A 25,310-nucleotide genomic window follows, 5' to 3' on the forward strand; every position below is an offset into this window, starting at 1 on the left:
CCAGCCCCCCCATACCCTCCCCCTGGGGGCCGCCCGCCCTCCCGCCCCGTGCGCTTCCTGGGTGGGGCCGGGGCGGCTTCAAAACCCCCCGCCGACCCAGCCGGTCCCCGCCGCCGCCGCCGCCCTTCGCGCCCTGGGCCATCTCCCTCCCACCTCCCTCCGCGGATCAGCCAGACAGCGAGGGCCCCGGCCGGGGGCAGGGGGGACGCCCCGTCCGGGGCACCCCCCCGGCTCTGAGCCGCCCGCGGGGCCGGCCTCGGCCCGGAGCGGAGGAAGGAGTCGCCAAGGAGCAGCCTGAGGCCCCAGAGTCTGAGACGAGCCGCCGCCGCCCCCGCCACTGCGGGGAGGAGGGGGAGGAGGAGCGGGAGGAGGGACGAGCTGGTCGGGAGAAGAGGAAAAAAACTTTTGAGACTTTTCCGTTGCCGCTGGGAGCCGGAGTCGCGGGGACTTCTTGGCGCGACGCTGCCCCGCGAGGAGGCAGGACTTGGGGACCCCAGACCGTCTCCCTTTGCCGCCGGGGACGCTTGCTCCCTCCCTGCCCCCTACACGGCGTCCCTCAGGCGCCCCCATTCCGGACCAGCCCTCGGGAGTCGCCGACCCGGCCTCCCGCAAATACTTTTCCCCAGACCTCGGGCGCACCCCCTGCACGCCGCCTTCATCCCCGGCCTGTCTCCTGAGCCCCCGCGCATCCTAGACCCTTTCTCCTCCAGGAGACGGATCTCTCTCCGACCTGCCACAGATCCCCTATTCAAGACCACCCACCTTCTGGTATCAGATCTCGCCCATCTAGGTTATTTCCGTGGGATACTGAGACACCCCCGGTCCAAGCCTCCCCTCCACCACTGCGCCCTTCTCCCTGAGGACCTCAACTTTCCCTCGAGGCCCTCCTACCTTTTCCCGGGAGACCCCCAGCCCCTGCAGGGGCGGGGCCTCCCCACCAAACTAGCCCTGTTCGCGCTCTCGGCAGTGCCGGGGGGCGCCGCCTCCCCCATGCCGCCCTCCGGGCTGCGGCTGCTGCCGCTGCTGCTACCGCTGCTGTGGCTACTGGTGCTGACGCCTGGCCGGCCGGCCGCGGGACTATCCACCTGCAAGACTATCGACATGGAGCTGGTGAAGCGGAAGCGCATCGAGGCCATCCGCGGCCAGATCCTGTCCAAGCTGCGGCTCGCCAGCCCCCCAAGCCAGGGGGAGGTGCCGCCCGGCCCGCTGCCCGAGGCCGTGCTCGCCCTGTACAACAGCACCCGCGACCGGGTGGCCGGGGAGAGTGCGGAGCCGGAGCCCGAACCGGAGGCCGACTACTACGCCAAGGAGGTCACCCGCGTGCTAATGGTGGAAACCCACAACGGTGAGCTCGGAGGGGCAGGGGAGCCGGGAGGGGGGCCCCCAGGGGGCGCCGGAGTGCCGGGGCCACGGGTAGGAAGTGACTGGCAGAGGAAACTGGCTGGAGGAAGAGGACCCCCCGGGGCAAAGGGAACGTGGGATGGTGGGAGGGGGGTGTCCGAAAGAGGATGGCACTGAGCCCCCTACCCCCCAGGTATCTGGTGTTGGAGAGGAGGAGATAGCGAAGTGGACTGCTTCTAGAGGGCGACAGAAACATTCGGGGTCGTGGGGGTAGCCCCCTAGAGGGATAGAAGCAATAGGGGGAGGGTAGAAGGCTCCCTCCTCCAGGACGCGTTGAATTGGGGAGGGGGTCGTGGGGTAGGAGGGGGGGGAGAGGGGAGCCCGGTGTGGGAGAAGCGAAGACCTCAGCATTTGGGAAAGGAGAGGCACTGGGGCAAGTTGACCCAGAGCTTGGGGGTCCTGAGGTGGAAAGATTCAAGGACAGAAAAGCTAGATGAAGGCAAGGGGTGCGAGGAAAGAGAGCGGACCCACTTCCAGAGGCTGCGAGGAACACGCGGGATGCGGGGGTGAGGGAGAGTCGTAGAAAGAGAAACAGAAGTGGGTGTGATACATGTGGGGAGAAAGGGACGGGAGGTTATTGGAAGGAGGAGGCAAGCGGGAGAGGAGCGGAGACCCAGGAGTGCGCCCGGGATGCAGAGGTGTCCTCGGTGTTTCACACAGGGATGTGAGGGACAGAGTGGGGAGCCCAGAGGAGGAATTGAGCTTCTAGAAGACCTAGAATCCTGGGTCATGGGAAGAGCTTTACCGAGAGGGGAGACAAGCGTGGGAAAGGTGGTGTGAGCGGGGCGGAGGAGAGATACCCAGCGCCATCCATGCCGCGAGCATTGAGCGCCCCCCCGCCACTCGCCTCAGGATGCAGGGGAATGGGCTGAGCGGAGTCCAGCCGCAGGGGAAGTGCTGGGTGGGGAGTGACTCTACAAGACCGAGGTGAGAAAACCAAGCTGGGAGGAGTGAGAAAGCCCCACGTGGGTGCCACGCGCGGGGGGAGGAGCCTGCGCTTCCACCAAGGGTCAGGAGGACCCCGCTGCGCTAAACGCTGGCAGTCTGGACCCCAAAGCCCCAGTTCTTCTCGAGGTGGCTGGGGAAACCCCAGCGTCCGGCCGCCTCACTCTCCTCCCTTCCCTTTCCTTCCCATGCCCCCGGCGGGGGCGGGGATCGCGCGCGCGGAGCCCGGGGCGAGACGGGGCAGGTCTGGTCCCCGCCCTCCTGGCTGCGACGCCTCCCGCCCTCCTCACCCCAGCTACGGGCGGGGCTCCCACTGAGCCGGCCCCGTCCATCCATGCGAGGACCCAGGCGTCCCGCGTGGTTCAGAGCCTTGGGGAAGATCCCTTAGGTTTCACTGACTTTTGGGCGGTGTGGGCTTGCGGGTCGCCGACCCATTCTTGCGCCAGTTTACGGCTCCAGCCCAATGACGCGCACACTGCACCCAAGTCTCAGCCTTGCCTTATCTTCCGTGCTTCACCTTCGTTGTAGAGGCTCCTTTAACACTGACACCTACAATCCTCTTCTCCCCAACAAATGCACATGTGTCTCTTCTCGCACGCGTGTCCCCATCTGCCTCTTTCTTTTCGTCTCCGTTAGTCTCTCTGTCCACGCATGGGTCTCCTGGTTTTTGTCTCTCCGACTATTTTCTCTCCCTTTCTATTTTTCTCCTCCACGGTCCTCTGGCCTCCTCTCTGTCTCTAGCATCTGACTGCCTCTCCCTCTTTGCAGCACCCTCCAACCCTTCCTTTCCCTCCTCTTTCTCTTCCTCCCTATCTGTCTTCCCCAGCCAAGGCTCTGCCTTTCCTGTGGGGTTTGCTGAGTAACCTCTGGGCCAAGAATAGGGGTTTTTGGGGCTGGGTGGGGAGGGAGACTGGGGAAGAGGAGGAAGATCTAAGGGGGCCCTAGGAAGCGGTTTCCTCTGCCTTTCTCACCAGTCTCTTTTCACACCCCCACTATAGGAGGCTGGAAGCAGTTGCCCCAGTTGGTCCAGGAGTTCATGGCCTATTCCCTCATCCCCAACCCCAAACTTTTCCTAAACTAGAAAATAACTTGGCTGGGTGCGGTGGCTCATGCCTGTAAGCCCAGCACTTTGAGAGGCCAAGGCGGGTGGATTACCTGAGGTCAGGAGTTCGAGACCAGCCTGGCCAACATGGCGAAACCCCGTCTCTACTAAAAATACAAAAATTAGCTGGGCGGGGTGGCGGGCGGCGCCTGTAATCCCAGCTACTTGGGAGTCTGAGACAGGAGAATCACTTGAACCTGGGAAGCGGAGGTTGCTGTGAGCAGAGATTGTGCCACTGCACTCCAGCCTGGGCAACAGAGACGCCGTCTCAAAAAAGAAAAGAAAACACCTTAATTCCTTTTGTCCCCACTACAGCGATTCCTACCCAGAATGAACTTCACTTTCCCTAACCAGCTGGGGAAGGGAGTTAAGGGTGGAAAACTAATAATAAAAAGAAGTAGAAAAATCACTTAGGGGATAAGAGCACAGTCTCTAGCTGGGTGGGTGTGGTGGCTCATGCCTGTGATCTCAACATATTGGGAGGCTGAGGTGGGAGGATCCCTTGAGCCCAGGAGTTCCAGCCTGCAGTGAGCCATGGTTGTACTATTGCACTTCACTCTGGAGGACAGAGTGAGACCCTGTCTCTTGGGTGAAAAAAAAAGAAAAAGCACAGTCTCTGGAACTAGACAGCTTGAGTTTGAATCCCAGTCTGCAGCTATGTGACCTTGGGGCAAATTACTTAATCTTGGTGCCTCAGTTTCTCCATCTATTAAATGGGTATAATAATAGTATAAGGTTGTGAGGTTAAATGTCTTCATCTTTGTAAAGTGCTTTAAATAGCATCTGGTAAATAGCGCTGTTTGTGGGTTTTTTTTTTTATTGTTGTTGCTTTTTTTGAGACAGTCTTACTCTGGCACCCAGGCTGGAGTACAGTGACTCAATCTCGGCACACTATAACCTCTGCCTCTCAGGTTCAAGTGATTCTCATGCCTCAACCTCCCAAGTAGCTGGGATTACAGGTGCCTGCCACCACGCCTGGCTAATTTTTGTATTTTTAGTAGAAATAGGGCTTCATCATATTGGCCAGGCTGGTCTCGAACTCCCGACCTCAGGTAATCCATCCACCTTGGCTTCCTAAAGTGCTGGGATTATAGGTGTGAGCCTCCGTGCCCAGCCAGTGCTCTTAAATGTATACATGACTGAGTGACCAGTGTATACAGAATTGGTGCCACATGGCTTGACCTGGGTCATCTAATTTCCCACTATAATCCTGGAATGGATTCTAGAGTCGCTCTGTCTTGCCTTACAGATGAGCACCTGGCTCAGAGAGGAATTCATTTGCCCAAGATTACACAGCGCTTCAATTAGGAGAGTCTGGGTGGGAGTGCAGGGAGCTTAATGTTATTGCTGGTTTTCAAAGAATAACAGGAAACTGACATTCAGAAAGAGGGTGTTAACTGCCCATGGTCAGACAGCGGAGAGGGAGCAGAGGCACTGTCTGAGTCCAAAGCTTGTGCCCTTGATCCTTACTCTGCATTTTAGGGGCTCTTTGCATTTGGGGCAAGGAAGGCCAGAGCAAACAGAGTGGTTCCCCTTAGTGCCGGCCTTAGTCGACTTGACAGATGATGCTACATGAGAGAGGAGTGTGGTTAGGACCCATTTTACAGAGGAGGAAACAAACCCCCAGGGGGAGAAACCACTTCCTCAAGGTCACACAGCTAAAAAGTATCAGTCAGGGCTGGGCGCGGTGGCTGTAATCCCAGCACTTCGGGAGGCCGAGGCGGGTGGATCACCAGGTCAGGAGATCGAGACCATCTTGGCCAACATGGTGAAATCCTATCTCTACCAAAAATACAAAAATTAGCTGGGCGTGGTGGCATGCGCCTTTAGTCCCAGCTGCTTGGGAGGCTGAGGCAGGAGAATTGCTTGAACCGGAGAGGCAGAGGTTACAATGAGCAGAGATTGCGCCACTGCACTCCAAGCCTGGGTGACACAGCGAGACTCCATCTCAAAAAAATAAAATAAAATAAAGAATAAATAAATAAATAAAAGGTATCAGAGACTGACTCCACCCCAGAGTTGTCAGCTCCAAAACTCCTAGACTTGGGAGCACCAGCTCCCCTCACCTCTGCCAAACCCCTGATCGCCTTCCTTCATTTCTCCCTGCTAGAAATCTATGACAAGTTCAAGCAGAGCACACACAGCATATATATGTTCTTCAACACATCAGAGCTCCGAGAAGCAGTACCTGAACCTGTGTTGCTCTCCCGGGCAGAGCTGCGTCTGCTGAGGCTCAAGTTAAAAGTGGAGCAGCATGTGGAGCTGTACCAGGTGAGGACATGAGCCAGAAGGAGGGTCAGGGCATGGGCTGGAGAGGGTGAGCTGTGACCAGCAGGGCGGCTGTGGGTGGGCTGGCTGCAAGGTCCACCTAGATGGTCCCTGAAGAATAGAGGAATACAAACCATACAGTCCTAGGACTCTTTTTTTCTTTTTCTTTTTTGAGACAGTCTCACTCTGTTGCCAAGCTGGAGTGCAGTGGTACGACCTCAGCTCACTGCAATCTCCGCCTCCTGTGTTCGAGTGATTCTCCTGCCTCAGCCTCCCAAGCAGCTGGGATTACAGGTGTGCACCACCACACCCAGCTAATTTTTGTATTTTTAGTAGAGATGAGGTTCTACCATGTTGGCCAGGATGGTCTCGAACTCCTGACCTCGTGATCCACCCGCCTCGGTCTCCCAAAGTGCTCAGATTACAGGCGTGAGCCACTGCACCTTGCCTCTTTTTTTTTTTTTTTTTTTTTTTTTTTGAGATGGAGTCTTGCTCTGTCGCCCAGGCTGGAGTACAATGACTTGATCTCGGCTCACTGCAGCCTCTGCCTCCTGGCTTCAAGTGATTCTGCCTCAGCCACCTGAGTAGCTGGGATTACAGGCATGTACCAACACACTGGGCTAATTTTTGTATTGTTAGTAGAGACGAAGTTTTATCATTTTGGCCAGGCTTGTCTCGAACCCCTGCCCTCAAGTGATTCTCCTACCTGAGGCTCCCAGAGTGCTGGGATTACAGGCGTGAGCCTCCGCACCCGGAATCTAGAGCGCTTTTAAACGTTCAGACTCTTTGCATCCTAGGACGTTAAACACTTAGAAGGCTGGAATCTTAGGAGTTGGACTCTTTAAGCACACAGGATTCTTGAAAGTTGGGATCTCTGAAAAGGTTGGGGTCTGTAGAATCATTCTGTCCAATGGGACAGCCACTAGTCACATTTAAGTTGATTAAAATTTAAATTATTTAAAATTAAATTAAAAATTTAGGGCCAGGCATAGTGGCTCACATCTCTACTCCCAGCACTTTGGGGAGCTGAGGCAGGCAGATTGCTTGAGCCCAGGAGTCCGAGACCAGTCTGGGAAACATTTTGAAACTTGGTCTCTACAAAAAATACTAAAATTAGCCTGTTAATGGTGATGCGTGCCTCTAGTCCCAGCTACTCAGTAGTCTGAGGTGGGAGGATTGAATGAGCCCAGGAGGTGAGGCTATAGTGAACTGTGATTGCACCACTGCATTCCAGGCTGGGTGATGGATGAGACCCTGTCTCAAAAAAAATATATATAGGCCAGGTGTGGTGGCTTATGCCTGTAATCCCAGCACTTTGGGAGGCCAAGGTGGGTGGATCACTTGAGGTCAAGAGTTCAAGACCAGCCTGGCCAACATGGCGAAACTCCATCTCTACTAAAAATACAAAAATTAGCCAGGTGTGGTGGCGGGCCCCTGTAATCCCAGCTCCTCAGGAGGCTGAGGCGGGAGAATCGCTTGACCCTGGAAGGTGGAGACTGCAGTGAGTGGAGATCATACCATGCATTCCAGCCTGGGCAACAGAGCAAGACTCTTGTCTCAAAAAATAAAAATGAAAAACAAATCCTCATTCTCACTGGTTGTATTTCTAGTGCTCTATAGTCACATGTGGTTAGCAGCCACTATTTTGGATGTTGCAGATAAAGAACATTTCCAGAAAGTTCTTTAGGACAGCACTGCTGTAGAAGATAGGGAGCTTCCAAGAGGACTGGGGCATCTGGAAGGGCTGGAGGCTCTAGCAGTTTCTATGAGCTAGAATCCACATCAGAGGGAATGTTAAACTCATAGGATGGTAGATTTCAGACTTTCATAGTGAGAGAACTTTGTCCTATGTTAGCTTGGCCTCTTGGAGTTTGGGGAATTCAGCAGGCCCTGGAGTGGTCTATCCAGCCCCAGAAAATTCTTCTTCTTTTTTTTTTGTGATGGAGTTTTGCTGCTGTTGCCCAGGCTGGAGTGCAATGGCACGATCTCAGCTCACTGCAACCTCTGCCTCCCGGGTTCAAGCAATTCTCCTGCCTCAGCTTCCCGAGTAGCTGGGATTACAGGCATGCGCCACCACGCCCAGCTAATTCTGTATTTTTAGTAGAGACGGGGTTTCTCCATATTGGTCAGTGTGGTCTTGAACTTCTGACCTCGGGTGATCTGCCTGCCTCGGCCTCCCAAAGTGCTGGGATTACAGGCGTGAGCCACTGCGCCCAGCCCAGAAAATTATACTACACAGATGTTGGGTGCCTCCAGCATCTAGGTGCAGCTTGGCAGACTCTTGGGTTTATAGAACATTAGTCTTCTAAAGCTTCTTAGGCTCATTAAATGTGGAAATCTTGGGATATTATCAAACATTTGAATCACAAAATGACTTCTGAGTTACTGACTTAGAATTCAGGGTGTCAAATTTGCAGAACTGCATGCTCAGCAAACCCCAGAATGTTTGCAGCAGATTTTTATTGTATTTGTTATTTATGTATATATTATTATTATTTTGAGACGAAGTCTCATCCTGCTACCCAGGCTGAAGTGCAGTGGTGGGATCTTGGCTCACTACAATCTCTGTCTTCCAGGCTCAAGCAATTCTCCTGCCTCAGCCTCCCAAATAGTGGGGACTATAGGCGCACACCACCATGCCTGGCTAATTTTTGTATTTTTAGTAGAGATGGGGTTTCACCATGTTGGCCAGGCTGGTCTTGAACTCCTGACCTCAAGTGATCCACCCGCCTTGGGCTCCCAAAGTGCTGGGATTACAGGTGTGAGCCACTGTGCCCGGCCCAGAATGTTAGCAGTGGAATTTTAGCACTGTGGACTGTCCACGCTGAGTGGGGCTTAGCATTTCACCAATGAGGAAACAGGCCGGAGAAGGCAGGAAAACACCTTCGACTGAGCTGTGTGAAGGTGCCTTGACCGCAGCCTGGGCTTTTTCTCCACCCTTCCTCTCACGGATGCTGTGGGGGAGGATGGGTGCCACAGGACCACACAGCGTGGCTGTCTGAGGAGGTAGTGCGTGGGAACTTTCTGGAAGCAGATGGGGTGAAGGGTTGAGTTAGTATATGAGGGGGCGTGGCAGCATATACCCACTGTCTGTCTTCCAACTTCATCATCCTCTAGAAATACAGCAACAATTCCTGGCGATACCTCAGCAACCAGCTGCTGGCGCCCAGCGACTCGCCGGAGTGGTTGTCTTTTGATGTCACCGGAGTTGTGCGGCAGTGGTTGAGCCGCGGAGGTGAGGATCACTTGTGTGTCCCACCCCTGTTTCTCAATGGGGTGCACCCCATTGTTTGTCTTGGGGTCACTTTGCCTAGGATCCCTCTCTGCCCCATACTGGTGTGAAAGTACTGAGACCTGGCTCCCCTCTGTGGCATGGAAACCCGAGTGATTGGCTAATCTGTTTCCTGAGCACCTCTCTGCCCTGCCCTGTGATGGGTGAGGCTAAGGACAGAGCAATGACCAAAACAGCCCCATCCTTGCCCTCATAGAGCTCATATAGTTCATTGGGTGGGTAGCTGGGGAATAGACCTGTAAGGCAGTGATGACCCAGAGTGGGTGGGACCGGGACGGGGAGCCCAAAGGAGGTACCTGACCCAGCCCAGAATCAGGGAGGGCTTCCTGGAGGAGGAGCACCATAGCTGATGTTGAAGGGATGAGTAGTATGGTCAGGAAAAGGAGAGGTGTAAGAGTATTCTGGGGCTGGGCACGGTGGCTTACACCTATAATCCCAGCACTTTGGAAGACCAAGGATGGATCGCTGGAGCTCAGGAGTTTGAGAGCAGCCTGGGTAACATGGCAAAACCCGGTGTCTACAAAAAAATACAAAAATTAGCCATGCATGCTGGTGCATGCCTGTAGTCCCAGCTGCTTGGGAGACTGAGGTGGGAGAATCACCTGCACCTGGGAGGTCGAGGCTGCAGTGAGCCATAATCACAGTACTGCAATCCAGCCTACATGAAAGAGTGAGATCCCATCTCAAAAAAAGAAAAAAAAGTGTTCCAGGCAAGGGGAACAGTCTGTGCAAAGGCCCAGAGGCAAGAGAGCCTAACTCATTTGATCTGTCCTGGAGATGATTGTCTCTGTCCAGTTCCTGGCAGGGGCCATGGTGCCCATATCTCTCTCCCTCACCTCCCTCTCATTTATGCTTTTATTCAATCATTGCCCACAGGTTCCTGCTGTGTGTCTGGCCCTGTGCTGGGTGGTGTGGGGAACATAGTGATAACCAAGACAGCCCTCAGTTCTGCCCTCATGGGGCCCACAGTCACTTCTGGACACCGAAGAGATCTTGCCCCACCAGGCAGGAATGACCTAGAATGATTGAGGATGGGACGGGGAGGCATGGGCAGAGAGGACAGGGCTGGGACAGAGAGGCATGCAGGATGGGGGATGCCCTAAGCGCTGTTGGGAGCCCAGAAGGCACCCAGACCCATCTGGGGAGCCTAGGAGGGCTTGCTGGGTGAAGGTGATTGTGTGGAGACTCACAGGATAAATAGTAGTTTGGCCACATGAAAAAATAGGGATTAGGGGGCGTGGTGACTCACGCCTGTAATCCCAGCACTTTGGGAGGCCAAGGAGGGTGGATCACAAGGTCAGGATATCGAAATCATCCTGGCTGACAAGGTGAAGCCCCGTCTCTACTAAAAATCCAAAAAAAGAAAAAATTAGCCGGGCATGGTGGTAGGTGCCTATAGTCCCAGCTACTTGGGAGGCTGAGGCAGAATGGTGTGAACCCAGGAGGCGGAGCTTGCAGTAAGCCAATATCGCACCACTGCACACCAGCCTGGGCGACAGAGCAAGACTCCGTCTCAAAAAGAAAAAAAAAGAAAGAAAAAATAAGGATTAGTGGGCCAAGCACGGTGGCTCACGCCAGCAATCCCAGCACTTTGAGAGGCCAAGGTGAGTGGATCACCGGAGGTTGGGAGTTCAAGACCAGCCTGACCAACATGGAGAAACCCCATCTCTACTAAAAATACAACATTAACTGGGCGTGATGGCGCATGCCTGTAATCCCAGCTACTCGGGAGGCTGAGGCAGGAGAATTGCTTGAACCCAGGAGGCGGAGATTGCAGTGAGCCAAGATCGCACCATTGTGCTCCAGGCTAGGCAACAAGAGCAAAACTCCATCTCAAAAAAAAGAAATGAGAAACAAAAAATAGGGATTAGGGAGCAGGTGGGCACCGAGAGGCATGTCTTGGGCTGTTCGACAAAGGCCTAGAAGGATTTCAACTGTCTTGGTCAATGCTGAGTCCCAAGCACACAGCACAGGCTTTGGCACATCATAGGAGCTTAGAAAATACCATTCACTCATTCATTCAAGAGATCGATGCTGGCCGGGTGCAGTGGCTCATGTCTGTAATCCTGGCACTTTGGGAGGCCAAGGCGGGAGGATTGCTTGAGCCCAGCCTGAGCAACATAGCGAGACCTCTGTCTCTACAGAAAATTTAAAAAGTAGCCGTGTAGGCTGGGTGCAGTGGCTCATGCCTGTAATCCCAGCACTTTGGGAGGCTGAGGCCAGTGGATCACCTGAGGTCAGGAGTTCAAGACCAGCCTGGCCAACATGGTGAAACCCCATCTCTACTAAAAATACAAAAAGTTAGCTGGGTGTGGTGGTGCATGCTTGTTATTCCAGCTACTTGGGAGGCTGAGGCAGGAGAATCGCTTAAACCTGGGAGGCGAAGGTTGCAGTGAGCTGATATCACGCCACTGCACTCCAGCCTGGGCAACACAGCCAGACTCCATCTCAAAAAAAAAAATTAGCCATGCATGGTAACACGCGCCTGTGGTCCCAGCTACTCAGGAGGCTGAGATGGGAGGATTGCTTTGGTCTGGGAGATTGAGGCTGCAAGACCTTGTCTCAAAAAAAAAGAAGAGCTGCAGCGAGATGGCAAAGTGGGGTGGGTGGGGGAGGCAGGAAGGAACCCCCTGGGCTTTGCTCCTTCCTTCCTCTTCCTCCAGGGGCTGGGTGAGCTGCACTCTCAGACTGGCTTCCCTCTCCCCACTCCTACAGGGGAAATTGAGGGCTTTCGCCTTAGCGCCCACTGCTCCTGTGACAGCAAAGATAACACACTGCAAGTGGACATCAACGGTGAGGCTTGCTTCCCTGGCCATGCCCAGCTGTGACGTGTGTGCGTGTGTGTGTCCCCATCTGCCCCACGCCCCACTTATCTATCCCTCTGAGAGTGTGTGTGTATGTCCCCTATCCCCTGACTCCCACACCAAAGCAGGGTTCACTACCGGCCGCCGAGGTGACCTGGCCACCATTCATGGCATGAACCGGCCTTTCCTGCTTCTCATGGCCACCCCGCTGGAGAGGGCCCAACATCTGCAAAGCTCCCGGCACCGCCGAGCCCTGGACACCAACTACTGCTTCAGGTGAGCCTTGTATCCTTGGATGGAGACCTTCCAGGCTGCGGGCATGACTGCCATCTGCTGACCAGATGCTCCAGGTTGGACACCTGGCTGGTGCCATGCTTGGGCTGGGCGTCTGTCTCCTTTAGCTTGGAGGGCTCAGGGGATGAGGTCTGGGTGTAAGAACTGAGAGTCTTGTGCCGGGTGCGGTGGCTCATGCCTGTAATCCCAGCACTTTGGGAGGCCGAGGCAGGTGGATCACCTGAGGTCGGGAGTTCGAGACCAGCCTGGCCAACATGGTGAAACCCCTGTCTCTACTAAAAATCCAAAAATTAGCCAGGTGTGGAAGTTGGCGCCTATAATCCCAGCTACAAAAAACAAAAAACCCCCCAACCCCCCAAAAAAAGAAAAAGAACTGGAAGTCTTGTAATGTTGGGATCAGGTTGCTTTTTTTTTTTTTTTTGAGACAGAGTCTTGCTCTGTCACCTGGGCTGGAGTACAGTGGCGCAATCTTGGCTCACTGCAACCTTTGCCGAACCCGATTCTTCTGTCTCAGCCTCCTGAGTAGCTAGGACTACAGGCATGTGCCACCATGCCCAGCTAATTTTTTGTATCTTTAGTAGAGACAGGGTTTTACCATGTTAGCCAGGATGGTCTTGATCTCCTGACCTTGTGATCCGCCTGCCTCAGCCTCCCGAAGTGCTGGGATTACAGGCGTGAGCCACCGCGCCCGGCCTTGCTTTTTTACTGGAGTGTTGGAATCACAGAATGTTAGAAAGTTGAACCCTGAGATTGTTGGAATTCAAAGTTGGAAGATCACCATCGTGAATCCCTAAACTGTTGGCAGGTTGAAGTTCTAGAATGCTAGAATTTGGTGTTAATTACGGAAATGGAGAATGCTGGACTCAAGGAAAGCTGAAATATTGGGATCCTAGAATTTGGGAATTCAGAATGAGAAGATGGCCCATGTGGAATTCCTGCACCGCTGGCCGATTGTGGATACCAGTGTTGGCAGGTTGGAGTCCTGGAATATTGGGCTCACAGTGGTAGAATTCTGTTTTGAAACATTCACATCCACAAATGTTGGAATTGGAGAAAGCAGAATATTGGTATCCCAGCATGCTGGAACTCAATGTTGGAATGTTAGAATATTAGCATGCTGGGATTTTATTAATAGAAAGTGGCAGCAGGCTGGGCGCGGTGGCTCATGCCTATAATCCCAGCACTTTGGGAGGTTGAGGTGGGTGCATCACCTGAGGTCAGGAGTTCAAGACCAACCTGGTCAACATGGTGAAACCTCATCTCTATTAAAAATACAAAAATTAGCGGGGTGTGGTGGCGAGCACCTGTAATCCCAGCTACTCAGCTGGGATTATGGCTCTGCAGATACCCAGGCTGGGGCAGGATAATCCCTGGAACCTGGGGGGCAGAGGTTGCAGTGAACCAAGATCACACCACTGCACTCCAGCCTGGGCAACAGTGCGAGACTCTATCTCAAAAAAAAAAAAAAAAAGAAAGAAAGAAAGTGGCAGCTTGAACCTCTTGAGTGATGGCTCGGAACTTTGGAAAGTTGGGATGCAATATTGGCATACTGGAATTCAGGAATATCAAGATCCTCAAAGGTTGAAAAGTATGAATCCTAGAGAGTTGAAGATGCTGTCAGAATGTTAGAATCATAAGATGCTGGAATGCTAATACTGCAATCTAAGAAAGCTGAAATGTTGGATTCCTAGAAAGTTGAAATGGAGAGTTAGTATGTTGTAAATTTAGAGTGATCATCTGACTTTATTCCTCCCCTACTTAAAATATTTTGGTGGTGTCTCTGGGCTTTGTTACCTGCTGTTTCCCTGCCAGAAAATCAGCCCTGCTTCCAGACTCCTTCACCACCAGATCTTAGTGCCATCAGCCCAGCAACTCTGTGAATGAACAAACTGAGGTCTTTTTTGAGACGGAGTCACACTCTGTTGCCCAGGCTGGAGTGCGGTGGTATGATCTCGGCTCACTGCAACCTCTGCCTCCCACGTTCAAGCAATTCTCCTGCCTCAGCCTCCTGAGTAGCTGGGATTACAGGCACGTGCCACCACACCCGGCTAATTTCTGTTTTTTTTCAGTAGAGACTGGGTTTCACCACGTTGGTCAGGCTGTCTCGAACTCCTGACCTCGTGATCCGCCCACCTCGGCCTCCCAAAGTGCTGCGATTACAGGCATGAACCACTGTGCCCCGCCACAAATTGAGGTCTTGAGTGCCAACAGCAGCTGACATTACAAAGGGAGACAGCCAGCCATGTGAGCCTCTGTAGGGAGGAACCCAATGTCGCCTGGGAATTCTTGCCGAAAAATCAAAACTGAAGGCCGGGTGCAGTGGCTCATGCCTGTAAGTCCAGCACTTTGGGAGGGCAAGGCAGGCAGATCGCTTGAGCTGAGGAGTTCAAGACCAGCCTGTGCAACATGGTAAACCCTGTCTCTCTACAAGAAATACAAAAAACTAGCTGGGCTGGGTGGTGTGTGCCTGTAGTCCCAGCTACTTGGGAGGCTGAGGCAGGAGTGCTTGAGCCCAGGAGGCTGTGATTGCAGTGAGCCAGGATCACGCCACTGCACTTCAGGACAGAGCAGGACCCTGTCTCACAAAAAAAAAAAAAAAAAAAAATCAAAATCAAACCTGAATCTGATCAGGACTGTAGATCCTAACAGTTTTCTAGAAAGACAGGAACAGAGGAAATGGTCAGCAAAACTCAGACTGTGAGAAACCTGACCCAGTATCTTCATCAAATACAATGCAAAGAAGGGGAAAGCGTGCGCGCGCACACACACAGTGACCCTGGAACAATAGGGGTTTGGGGTGCTGACCCCCCATGCAGCCAAAATTCAACTTTCTTTTTTTTTTTTTGAGACGGAGTCTGGCTTTGTCTCCGAGGCTGGAGTGCAGTGGCATGATCTTGGCTCACTGCAAGCTCTGCCTCCCGCGTTCACGCCATTCTCCTGCCTCAGCCTCTGAGTAGCTGGGACTACAGGTGCCCGCCACCATGCCTGGCTAATTTTTTGTATTTTTAGTAGAGACGGGGTTTCACCGTGTTAACCAGAATGATCTCGATCCCCTGACCTTGTGATCCACCCGCCTCGGCCTCCCAAAGTGCTGGGCTTACAGGCGTGAGCCACTGTGCCTGGCCAAAATTCAGCTTTCGACTCCTCAAAAACTTAACTACTAATAGCCTACTGTGGACCGGAATTCTGCTTTATCCATAACATAAACAGTTGATTAATACTCTTTTTTTAAATTTTTGGAGATGGAGTCTCACTCTGTCATTCAGGCTGGAGTGCAGTGGTGCCATCTTGGCTCACTGCAACTTCTGCCTCCCGGGTTTAAGTGATTCTCTTGCTTCAACCTCCTAAGTAGCTGGGACCACAGGTGACTGCTGCCACGCCCGGATAATTTTTTGTATTTTAGTAGAGACGGGGTTTCACCGTGTTGCCCAGGCTGTTCTCGAACTCCTGAGCCCAGGCAATCCGCCTGCCACAGCCTCCTAAAGTGCTAGGATTACAGGCATGAACCACTGCGCCCAGCTGAATAATACATATTTTGCATATTTTATGTATTATGTCCTATACCTTTTTTTTTTTTGAGACGGAGTTTTGCTGTTGTCACTCAGGCCAGAGTGTCATGGCACAATCTCGGCTCACTGTAACCTCTACCTCCCAGGGGTTCAAGCAGTTCTCCTGCCTCAGTCTCCTGAGTAGCTGGGATTACAGGTACCTGCCACCACGCCCGGCTAACTTTTGTATTTTTAGTAGAGGTGGGGTTTCACCATGTTGGCCAGGCTGCTCTGGAACTCCTGACCTCAAGTGATCTACCCGCCTCGGCCTCCCAAAGTGCTGGGATTGCAGAGTGAGCCACCGCGCCTGGCCGTATTCTTTGTTTTTTTTTTTTTTTTTTTTTTTTTTAGACAGAGTCTAGTTGCTTAGGTTGGAGTGCAGTGGTGCGATCTCGGCTCACTGCAACCTCCGCCTCCCAGGTTCAAGCAATTCTCCTGCCTCAGTCTCCCAGGTAGCTGGGATTTCAGGTGCATGCCACCACACCTAGGTAATTTTTGTATTTTTAGTAGAGACAGGGTTTCACCATGTTGGCCAGGCTGGTCTCCAACTTCCCAGGTGATTCATTAGCCTTGGCCTCCCAAAGTTCTGGCATTACAGGCTTGAGCCACTGATCTCGGCCTATGCCTGTATTTTTTAAATAAAATAAGAGAGAAAAGAAAATGTTCTTAAGAAAATCATAAGGAGGAGGAAGTGTATTTTCCATTCATTGAGTGGAAGTGGCTTATAAAGGTCTTCACGTTGAGCAGGCTGAGGACGAGGAAGAAGAGGTGTTGGTCTTGCTATCTCACGGGTGGCAGAGGTGGAAGAATAATTCACCTGTAAGTGGTGAGTTTTGTAATTGGACCCATGTTGTCCAAGGGTCAGTCTATATATAGTTGACCCTGAATATATATACATAGAGAGAGAGAGATGATTCTGTAGATTTTGAAAAAAGTTCTAAGAGAGGCCAGGCATGGAGACTCATGGCCGTAATCCCAGCACTTTGGGAGGCTGAGGCAGGTGGATCACTTGAGGTCAGGAGTTGGAGACCAGCCTGGCCAACATGGTGAAACCCTGTCTGTACTAAATATACAAAAATTAGGCCGGGTGTGGTGGCTCACACCTGTAATCCCAGCACTTTGGGAGGCCAAGGTGGATAGATCACCTGAGGTCAGGAGTTCAAGACCAGTCTGGCCAACGTGGGAGACAGTCAACCTCGTCTCTACTAAAAATACAAAAATGAGCTGGGTGTGGTGGCGGGGAACTGTAATTCCAGCTACTCGGAAGGCTGAGGCAGGAAAATCGCTTGAACACAGGAGGCAGAGGTTGACGTGAGCTGAGATCAAGGCCCTGCACTCCAGCCTGGGCAACAAGAGCGAGGCTCTGTCTCAAAAACTAACTAACTAACTAACTAAATAAATAAATAAAATAAATAAAAATACAAAAAGTAGCCAGGTATGGTGGCAGGCGCCTGTAGTCTCAGCTACTTGGGAGGCTGAGGCAGGAGAATCACTTGAACCTGGGAGGCAGAGGTTGCAGTGAGCCGAGATTACACCGCTTCACTCCATCCTGGGTGACAGAGTGAGACTCCTCTCAAAAATAAATTAAAAAAAAAAAAGTTCCTAAAAGAGATATCAACCAATTGCAATGTGTAGACCTTACTTGAATCTTTATTTATACAGGCTTTTAAAAAAATAGGTATTTATGAGACAGTTGGGTAAACATGAACTCTATCTAGACATTTGATGATATCAATGAATTGTTAATTTTCTTACATGGTATTGTGACTGTGTTTTAAAGTAATCTTAATTACAGATACATTTGAAATATTTATGGATGAAGCAACATTGGTGGATTGCATGTGCTTTGAGATAAACCAATGTCGGCTGGGTGCAGTGGCTCACAGCTATAATCCCACCACTTTGGGAGGCCAAGGCAGGAGGACTGTTTGAGCCTAAGAGTTGGAGACCAGCTTGGGCAACATGGTGAAACCCCATCTCCCCAAAAAAATATATATATATCTCTATATGATGGGCCTGGTGGTGTGTACCTGTAGTCCCAGCTACTCAGGATACTGATGTGGGAGGTTGGCTTGAACCCCAGGAAGTGGAGGCTACAGTGAGCTGTGATTGCACCACTGCACTCCAGCCTGGGTGACAGAGTGAGATCCTGTCTCAAAAAAAAAAAAAAAAAAAAAAAAAGAGAGAGAGTGGATAGGGGTAGAGATGCAATGGAAATTGGCCATGAGTTGACCAATGTTGAAGCTGCTTTTGTGTGCATTTGAAACTTTCCAGCCGGGCGTGGTGGCTTACACCTGTAATCCCAGCAGTTTGGAAGGCTGAGGTGGGTGGATCACATGAGGTCAGGAGTTCGAGACCAGCCTGGCCAACATGGTGAAACCCGGTCTCTACTAAAAATACAAAAAAGTAGCTGGGCATGGTGGTGCGTGCCTGTAATCCCAGCTACTTGGGAGGCTGAGCCAGGAGAATTGCTTGAACCTGGGATGTGGAGGTTGCAGTGAGCCAAGATTGCACCACTGCACTCCAGCCTGGGCAACAGACCAAGACTCCATCTCAAAAAAAAAAAAAAAAAAACTTTCATAGGAAAATTTATTCTTAAGGCAGCTCGAACACTACCTCCTTCCTAACCCCTTTCTCCAACATCCAAGGTGAATGAGAGGCCTCTAGGCCTCCCCTGGGGCCCTAAGTAGATCTTTGACTCAACAGTCTCTGTTGGGTCTTTTATTTAAAAAACATTTTGTAGAGACAGGGCTCATTATGCTCCCCAGGCTGGTCTTAAACTCCTTGGGCTCAAGCGATTCACCGGTCTTGGCCTCCCAAAGTGCTGAGATTACAGGCATGGGTCACTGCACCCAGCCTAGGTCTTGTGAGACTGGACGGAAGAGGCTTGGCAAGGGCAAGGGCTGTGGGTATCCCAAGGCCCAGTGCAGGGTAGGCCCCGAATGCGTCCTGAGAAAATAAGTCAGAGGATCACCTAGAGGGCTTGTTCAACACAGACTGTTGTTCCCAGTCCCACACACAGTTTCTGATTTCAGTGGCCTGGGGTGCCGCCTGAGAATCTGCATTTCCCACAGTTCCCAGGTGATGCTGCCGCTGGTCCTGGGAGCCCATGTGGAGAGCTGCTGACTTGGATAACAGTATCACAGACTGTTCAAATCCTAGGACCTCAGAACCCCAGCTAGGGTTAAACTAGGCATTAAAGATGATTCTGAGCCGGGCGCAGTGGCTTATGCCTGTAATGCCAGCACTTTGGGAGGCCGAGGTGGGTGGATCACCTGAAGTCAAGAGTTCGAGACCAGCCTGGCCAACATGGTGAAACCCAGCCTCTACTAAAAATACAAAAAATTAGCTGGGCATGGTGGCGCATGCCTGTAATCCCAGGTACTTGAGAGGCTGAGGCAGGAGAATTGCTTGAACCCAGGAGGCGGAGGTTGCAGTGAGCCAAGATCACACCATTGCACTCCAGCCTGGGCAACAGGAGTGAAACTCCATCTCAAAAAAAAAAAAAAAAGATGATTCTGGACACTAGTTCTTCCCCTTTTGTGAGTTCAGAACCTCCTGTGAGAAAGTGAAAACCAGAAACCTTTTCCCCAGAAATACATGCACACATACACGCATGTGCATATGATCTCAGGCACTCAGGACCCTCCTCAAGCCTGCCCATGATGGTCCCTTGGCCCTCAGGTTAACACCGTATTTGATCTGGTAGCACCTACCTCTGAACAGATGAGGAAACTGAGGTCCAACCAAACTGGGTGGTACATGCTGAGTTCACAGGGATCTCAGTTTCTTGACTTCCTTCTCAGGCTTCTGTGGCTCTTGGAAAGGCTTTATCTTGCCTCCAGGTTATCTGATGCCACTTGAAGTTGGGTTCAAGCGATTCTGCTACCTCAGCCTCCCGAGTAGCTGGGATTACAGGTGCCCGCCACCACGTCCAGCTAATTTTTGAATTTTTAGTAGAGACAGGGTCCTCAAGTCCGCCTGCCCTAGCCTCCCAAAGTGCCGGGATGATAGGTGTAAGCCACCGTGCCTGGCCGGCCCCACCAATCTATGAGCGGAGGTTGCAGTGAGCCAGTATCGCGCCACTGCACTCCAACCTGGGTGACCGAGCGAGACTCTGTCTCAAAAAAAAAAAAGGCACTGTCAACCTTTTCTTTTATTTTCTCTTTTCTTTTCTTTTTTCTTTTGTTTTCGAGACAGAGTCTCACCCTGTTGCCGTGGGTGGAGTGCAGTGGTGTGATCTTGGCTCACTGCAACCTCTGCTTCTTGGGATCAAGCGATTCTTGTGCCTCAGCCTCCTGAGTAGCTGGTATTACAGACAAGCACTGCCATGCCCAGCTAATTTTTGTATTTTTAGTAGAGACAGGGTTTCGCCATGTTGGTCAGGCTGTTCTCAATCTCCTGACCTCAGGTGATCCACCCGCCTTGGCCTCCCAAAGTGCTGGGATTACAGGCATGAGCCACTGTGCCTGGCCTCTTTGACAGTTCTAAGAAGTAAAATACATCAGAAGAAGGCAGACAGAGAGTAATAGATATTGGGAACTATTATTTTTCCTATTTTGATTTAAATTGCTTTATTATGGAAAATTTCAAATGTATACAAAAGCAATGAAGATAATGAACGCCTGTAAACTCTCATCCAGCGACATCGGTGATTAAGATTTTGCCCCATTTCAAATGCATGCATTTTTATATTTTCTTGCATAACTGCAATACTGTATTGCACTAAATGGAACTAACAGTCACTTGGATATTTTGGAAAGGATGGCTCAGAGAGGTATCTCCGAGGAGGTGATGTTCAGTCATGTAACTGCTATTTACTGAGTACCTACTGCATTCCAGGCACTGCTTTAGGAGTTAAGGATCCTTGAGTGAAGGACATTTGAGCTAAGGTTTAAATTAAGTGAAGGGGCCAGGTGCGGTGGCTCATGCCAGTAATCCCAACACTTTGGGAGGCCAAGGCGTGCAGATCGCATGAGCCCGAGTTCGACACCAGCCTGAGCAACATAGTGAGACCGTGTCTCTAAAAAGAATAACAAATTGGCCGGGCGCGGTGGCTCAAGCCTGTAATCCCAGCACTTTGGGAGGCCGAGACGGGCGGATCATGAGGTCAGGAGATCAAGACCATCCTGGCTAATACGGTGAAACCCCGTCTCTACTAAAAAATACAAAAAAATAGCCGGGCGACGAGGCGGGCGCCTGTAGTCCCAGCTACTCGGGAGGCTGAGACAGGAGAATGGCGTGAACCCGGGAGGCGGAGCTTGCAGTGAGCTGAGAGCCGGCCACTGCACTCCAGCCTGGGCGGCAGAGCAAGACTCCGTCTCAAAAAAAAAAAAAAAAAAAAAAAAAAAGAATAACAAATTAAAAAGAATAAATGGGCCAGATGCGGTGACTCAGGTCTGTAATCCCAGCACTTTGGGAGGCCGAGGTGGGCGGATCACGAGGTCAGGAGTTCGAGACCAGCCTGGCCAACATGGTGAAACCCTGTCTCTACTAAAAACACAAAAAAAATTAGCCAGGCGTGGTGGCACACGCCTATAATCCCAGCTACTCGGGAGGCTGAGGCAGGAGAATCGCTTGAACCTGGGAGGCGGAGGTTGCAGTGAGCCGAGATCATGCCACTGCACTCCAGCCTGGGAGACAGAGTGAGATTCTGTCTTGAAAAAAAAAAGAAGAAATGAAGTGAAGGAACAAGCTGGAGTGGGTATCTGTGGGACTAGCAAGACAGACAGAGGGAATAGCAGATGCAGGAGCCCTGAGATAAGACTGTCTGAGGAACAGACAGGATGCCAGTGTGGCTGGAGTAGAGTAGGCGTGAGAGAGGGAGTTGAGATCAGCCAGATTTGCTAGCACCTTGTGGCTCACGGTGAGGACTTGGGCATTTGCCGTGAGGTGGAGCCAGGTTCAGAGCAGAGGAATGACATGATAATTCATAGCATGACCCTGGAGGGTAGAGATTTCTGTCTCTTTTTAAAAAATTGAAAAAAAATTTTTTAGAGACAGGGTGTTGCTCCTTGTTGTCCAGACTGGCATGCAGTGGTGTGATCCCAGTTCACTGCAACCTCCAACTCGTGGACTCCAGCGATCCTCCCACCTCATCCTCCCAAAGTGCTGGGATTAAAGGTGTGAGCCACCATGCCTAGCCTATTTCTATCTGTTTCATTTGTCCTCAGCCCCCAGTAGATCCCAGCCCAGCACACAGTAGTAGTTCAATAAACATTTGTTGCACAAATAGAGCCGATCGGTTTACATGGAGCCGTGTTATTTTGTATGTTCCAGGGTGTGAGCATGCCATGATTTATTTAGTCCCCCGGGGGATGGTCATCTGGCTTCTTACAGGCTTGTCTTAAGCATTGCATGAGATTATTACATCGCTCTTAGCACAGTGCTTGACTGGAGGAAGTGCTTAATCTGTGTTAGTGATTATCATGACTATTTGTGTTGTTATTAACATGGGGTGCAAGGGAGACCCAGATGGAGATAGGGCGGGGGGGGGGCAACTTAGGGTGACACACACCTGGGGAGGAGGGGCACACAGCTCCTGTGGTGGTAGCCCCTCCCTACCCCTGACGCGTCTCTCCTGCCTGCAGCTCCACGGAGAAGAACTGCTGCGTGCGGCAGCTGTATATTGACTTCCGCAAGGACCTCGGCTGGAAGTGGATCCACGAGCCCAAGGGCTACCACGCCAACTTCTGCCTGGGGCCCTGCCCCTACATTTGGAGCCTGGACACCCAGTACAGCAAGGTACGTCTGGCCCACCGGGCTAGGAGGTGTGCTTGGGGGTAGCCAGGACAGAGAAAGAGGAGAGAGAAAGAGAAGTAAAGTCAGAGAGGTGAGTTGGCAGGATGGGGAGAAAGAGAGGGATGGGGTGGGAAAGGGAATGGATAAAGAGATGGGAGAGAGGCAGGAAGCCAGAGAAGGGCTCTGAGCAGGGGGCAGAGGGAGATGAGATATGAAGGTCCACAGAACTGAAGTAACAGAGGGGTGGGGGTCAAGGGGGAAGACAGACAGGGAGATGGAAGGAAAAAGGCAGAGAGAAATGGAGAGACAAAATGAGAGAGGCAGATACAAACACAGAGTTAGGGAAGGAGAGACAAAGACAGATATACAACAAGGCAAGAGGCGAAGACGAGGAAGGGTAGAGACAGAAAGAAAATCAGGCGGGCGCGGCGGCTCACGCTGATAATACCAGCACTCTGGGACGCTGAAGCAGAAGGATGGCTTGAGCCCAGGAGTTCGAAAGTAGCCCGGGCGGCTGAGTGAGAGCCCATTTCTACCAAAAAAAAAAAAAAAAAAAAAAGCCAGGAGTGGTGGCGCTTGCCTGTGATTCGAGCTACTCCGGAGGCTGAGGCGGGAGGATGACTTAAGCTCAGGAGGTTGAGGCCGTAGCGAGCCTTGATCGCGCCCCTATACTCCAGCCTGGGTGGCAGAGCGAGACCCAGTCTCAAAACAAAAAGAAAATCAGACAGGTGGGGAGAGAGAGAATAAGATAGGATGTTAGAAGATAAGAGAGACCGAATTGGAGATGGGAAGAGGGGGACAGGGATGCGGGGAGAGACGAAGTGGGAGAGGCTGGAAGTGGGAAAGGCTGGCGCGGTAGGGGGTGGGGGATGGGGCAGTGGAGGGCCATCTTCCTCCCTCCGCGAACCCTGAGCCCTGACCCCGCCCGCCGCCCGCAGGTCCTGGCCCTGTACAACCAGCATAACCCGGGCGCCTCGGCGGCGCCGTGCTGCGTGCCGCAGGCGCTGGAGCCGCTGCCCATCGTGTACTACGTGGGCCGCAAGCCCAAGGTGGAGCAGCTGTCCAACATGATCGTGCGCTCCTGCAAATGCAGCTGAGGCCCCGCCCCGCCCCGCCCCGCCCCGCCCCGCCCCGGCAGGCCCGGCCCCGCCCCGCCCCCGCTGCCTTGCCCATGGGGGCTGTATTTAAGGACACCCGTGCCCCAAGCCCACCTGGGGCCCCATTAAAGATGGAGAGAGGACTGCGGATCTCTGTGTCATTGGGCGCCTGCCTGGGGTCTCCTTCCCTGACGTTCCCCCACTCCCACCCCATCTCTCTCCCTCTCTGCCTCCTCCTGCCTGCCTGCACTATGCACTATTCCTTTGTCCCGCATCAAGGCACAGGGAACCAGTGGAGAACACTACTGTAGTTAGATCTATTTATCGAGCACCTTGGGCACTGTTGAAGTGCCTTACATTAATGAACTAATTCAGTCACCTTAGCAACACTCTGAGATGCAGGGACTCTGATAACACCCATTTTAAAGGTGAGGAAACAAGCCCAGAGAGGTTAAGGGAGGAGTTCCTGCCCACCAGGAACCTGCTTTAGCGGGGGATGATGAGGAAGACAGTAAAAGATGGTAGTTCAGGCCAGGCAGGGTGGCTCACGCCTGTAATCCTAGCACTTTTGGGAGGCGGAGATGGGAGGATTACTTGAATCCAGGCGTTTGAGACCAGGCTGGGTAACATAGTGAGACCCTATCTCTACAAAACATTTTTCTAAAAATGTGCACCTGTGGTCCCAGCTACTCTGGAGGCTGAGGTGGGAGGATCACTTGATCCTGGGAGGTCAAGGTTGCAGTGAGCCCTGACTGTGCCACTGTATGCCAGCCTGGGTGACAAAGCAAAACCCCGCCTCTTTTTTTTGAGACAGAGTTTCACTCTTGTTGCCCAGGCTGGAGTGCAATGTCGAGATCTTGGCTCACTGCAACCTCCACCTCCTGGGTTCAAACGATTATCCTGCCTCAGCCTCCCGAGTAGCTGGGATTACAGGCATGCACCACCACGCTTGGCTAATTTTGTATTTTTTTTTAGTACAGACGAGGTTTCACCATATTGTTCAGGCTGGTCTCGAACTTCTGACCTCAGGTGATCCGCCCGCCTCCTCGGCCTCCCAAAGTGCTGAGATTACAAGCATGAGCCAGCGCCCCAGCCAAGACCGCATCTTAAAAAACAAAAACAAAAAAAGGCTGGGCATGGTGGCTCACACCTGCAATCCCAGCACTTTGGGAGGCCGAGGCAGGGGGATCACTTGAGGTCAGGAGTTTGAGACCAGCCTGGACCACATGGTGAAACCCCGCCTCTAATAAAAATACAAAAAAAGGCTGGGCGCGGTGGCTCATGCCTGTAATCCCAGCACTTTAGGAGGCAGACGCAGAGAGATCACGAGGTCAGGAGTTCAAGACCAGCCTGACCAACATGGTGAAACCCAGTCTCTACTAAAAATACAAAAATTAGCCATGGTGGCGCAAGCCTGTAATCTCAGCTACTCAGGAGGCTGAGGCAGGAGAATCACTTGAACCCGGAGGGTGGAGGTTGCAGTGAGCCGAGACCGTGTCACCTCACTCCAGCCTAGGTGACAGAGCGAGACTCCATCTCAAATAAATAAATAAAAATGCAAAATACAAAAAAAAATTAGTCTGGCATTGTGGTGCACACCTGTAGTCCCAGCTACCCAGGGGGCTGAGGCAGGAGAACCGTGTGAACAGGGGAGGCAGAGGTTGCAGTGAGCCAAAGTCGCGCCACTGCACTCCAGCCTGGGCAACAGAGTGAGACAGCATCTCAAAAAACAAACAAACAAACAAAGAACTTGTACTTGAGGAAGACAGGAGCCATGGCAGGGTTTGACCTAGGTGCTCAGAGGGTTCGCCGTCTGGC

General features: G+C 52.2%; 1 protein-coding gene across 2 annotated transcripts; it reads left to right on the forward strand.

Moving 5' to 3' along the window:
- The first annotated feature begins 112 nt into the window (after window positions 1–112).
- On the forward strand, window positions 113–23,640 carry TGFB1 (transforming growth factor beta 1). Of its 2 annotated transcripts, none has more exons than XM_010380805.2 (7): window positions 113–1,345; window positions 5,559–5,719; window positions 8,834–8,951; window positions 11,724–11,801; window positions 11,941–12,088; window positions 22,245–22,398; window positions 23,334–23,640. In XM_010380805.2, the coding sequence occupies exons 1-7, from the start codon at window positions 991–993 to the stop codon at window positions 23,490–23,492; spliced, it is 1,173 nt and encodes a 390-aa protein (XP_010379107.1). In that variant the 5' UTR covers window positions 113–990; the 3' UTR covers window positions 23,493–23,640. The 2 variants fall into 2 exon arrangements, with proteins under 2 accessions (XP_010379107.1, XP_030797544.1); XM_030941684.1 differs by having other exon boundaries at window positions 804–1,345; window positions 11,938–12,088.
- The last annotated feature ends 1,670 nt before the right edge of the window (window positions 23,641–25,310 follow it).

The sequence above is a fragment of the Rhinopithecus roxellana genome, chromosome 12, assembly GCF_007565055.1.
Source record: "Rhinopithecus roxellana isolate Shanxi Qingling chromosome 12, ASM756505v1, whole genome shotgun sequence".
NCBI classification, from domain to species: domain Eukaryota; kingdom Metazoa; phylum Chordata; class Mammalia; order Primates; family Cercopithecidae; genus Rhinopithecus; species Rhinopithecus roxellana.

Bases quoted from the DNA above. Each gene is read 5' to 3' on its own strand.
- TGFB1 (XM_030941684.1), top strand. From the start codon at position 991: ATGCCGCCCTCCGGGCTGCGGCTGCTGCCGCTGCTGCTACCGCTGCTG. The intron at 8,952-11,723 runs GTGAGGATCACT...CCACTCCTACAG, and splicing joins GCAGTGGTTGAGCCGCGGAG to GGGAAATTGAGGGCTTTCGC. The intron at 12,089-22,244 runs GTGAGCCTTGTA...TCCTGCCTGCAG, and splicing joins GACACCAACTACTGCTTCAG to CTCCACGGAGAAGAACTGCT.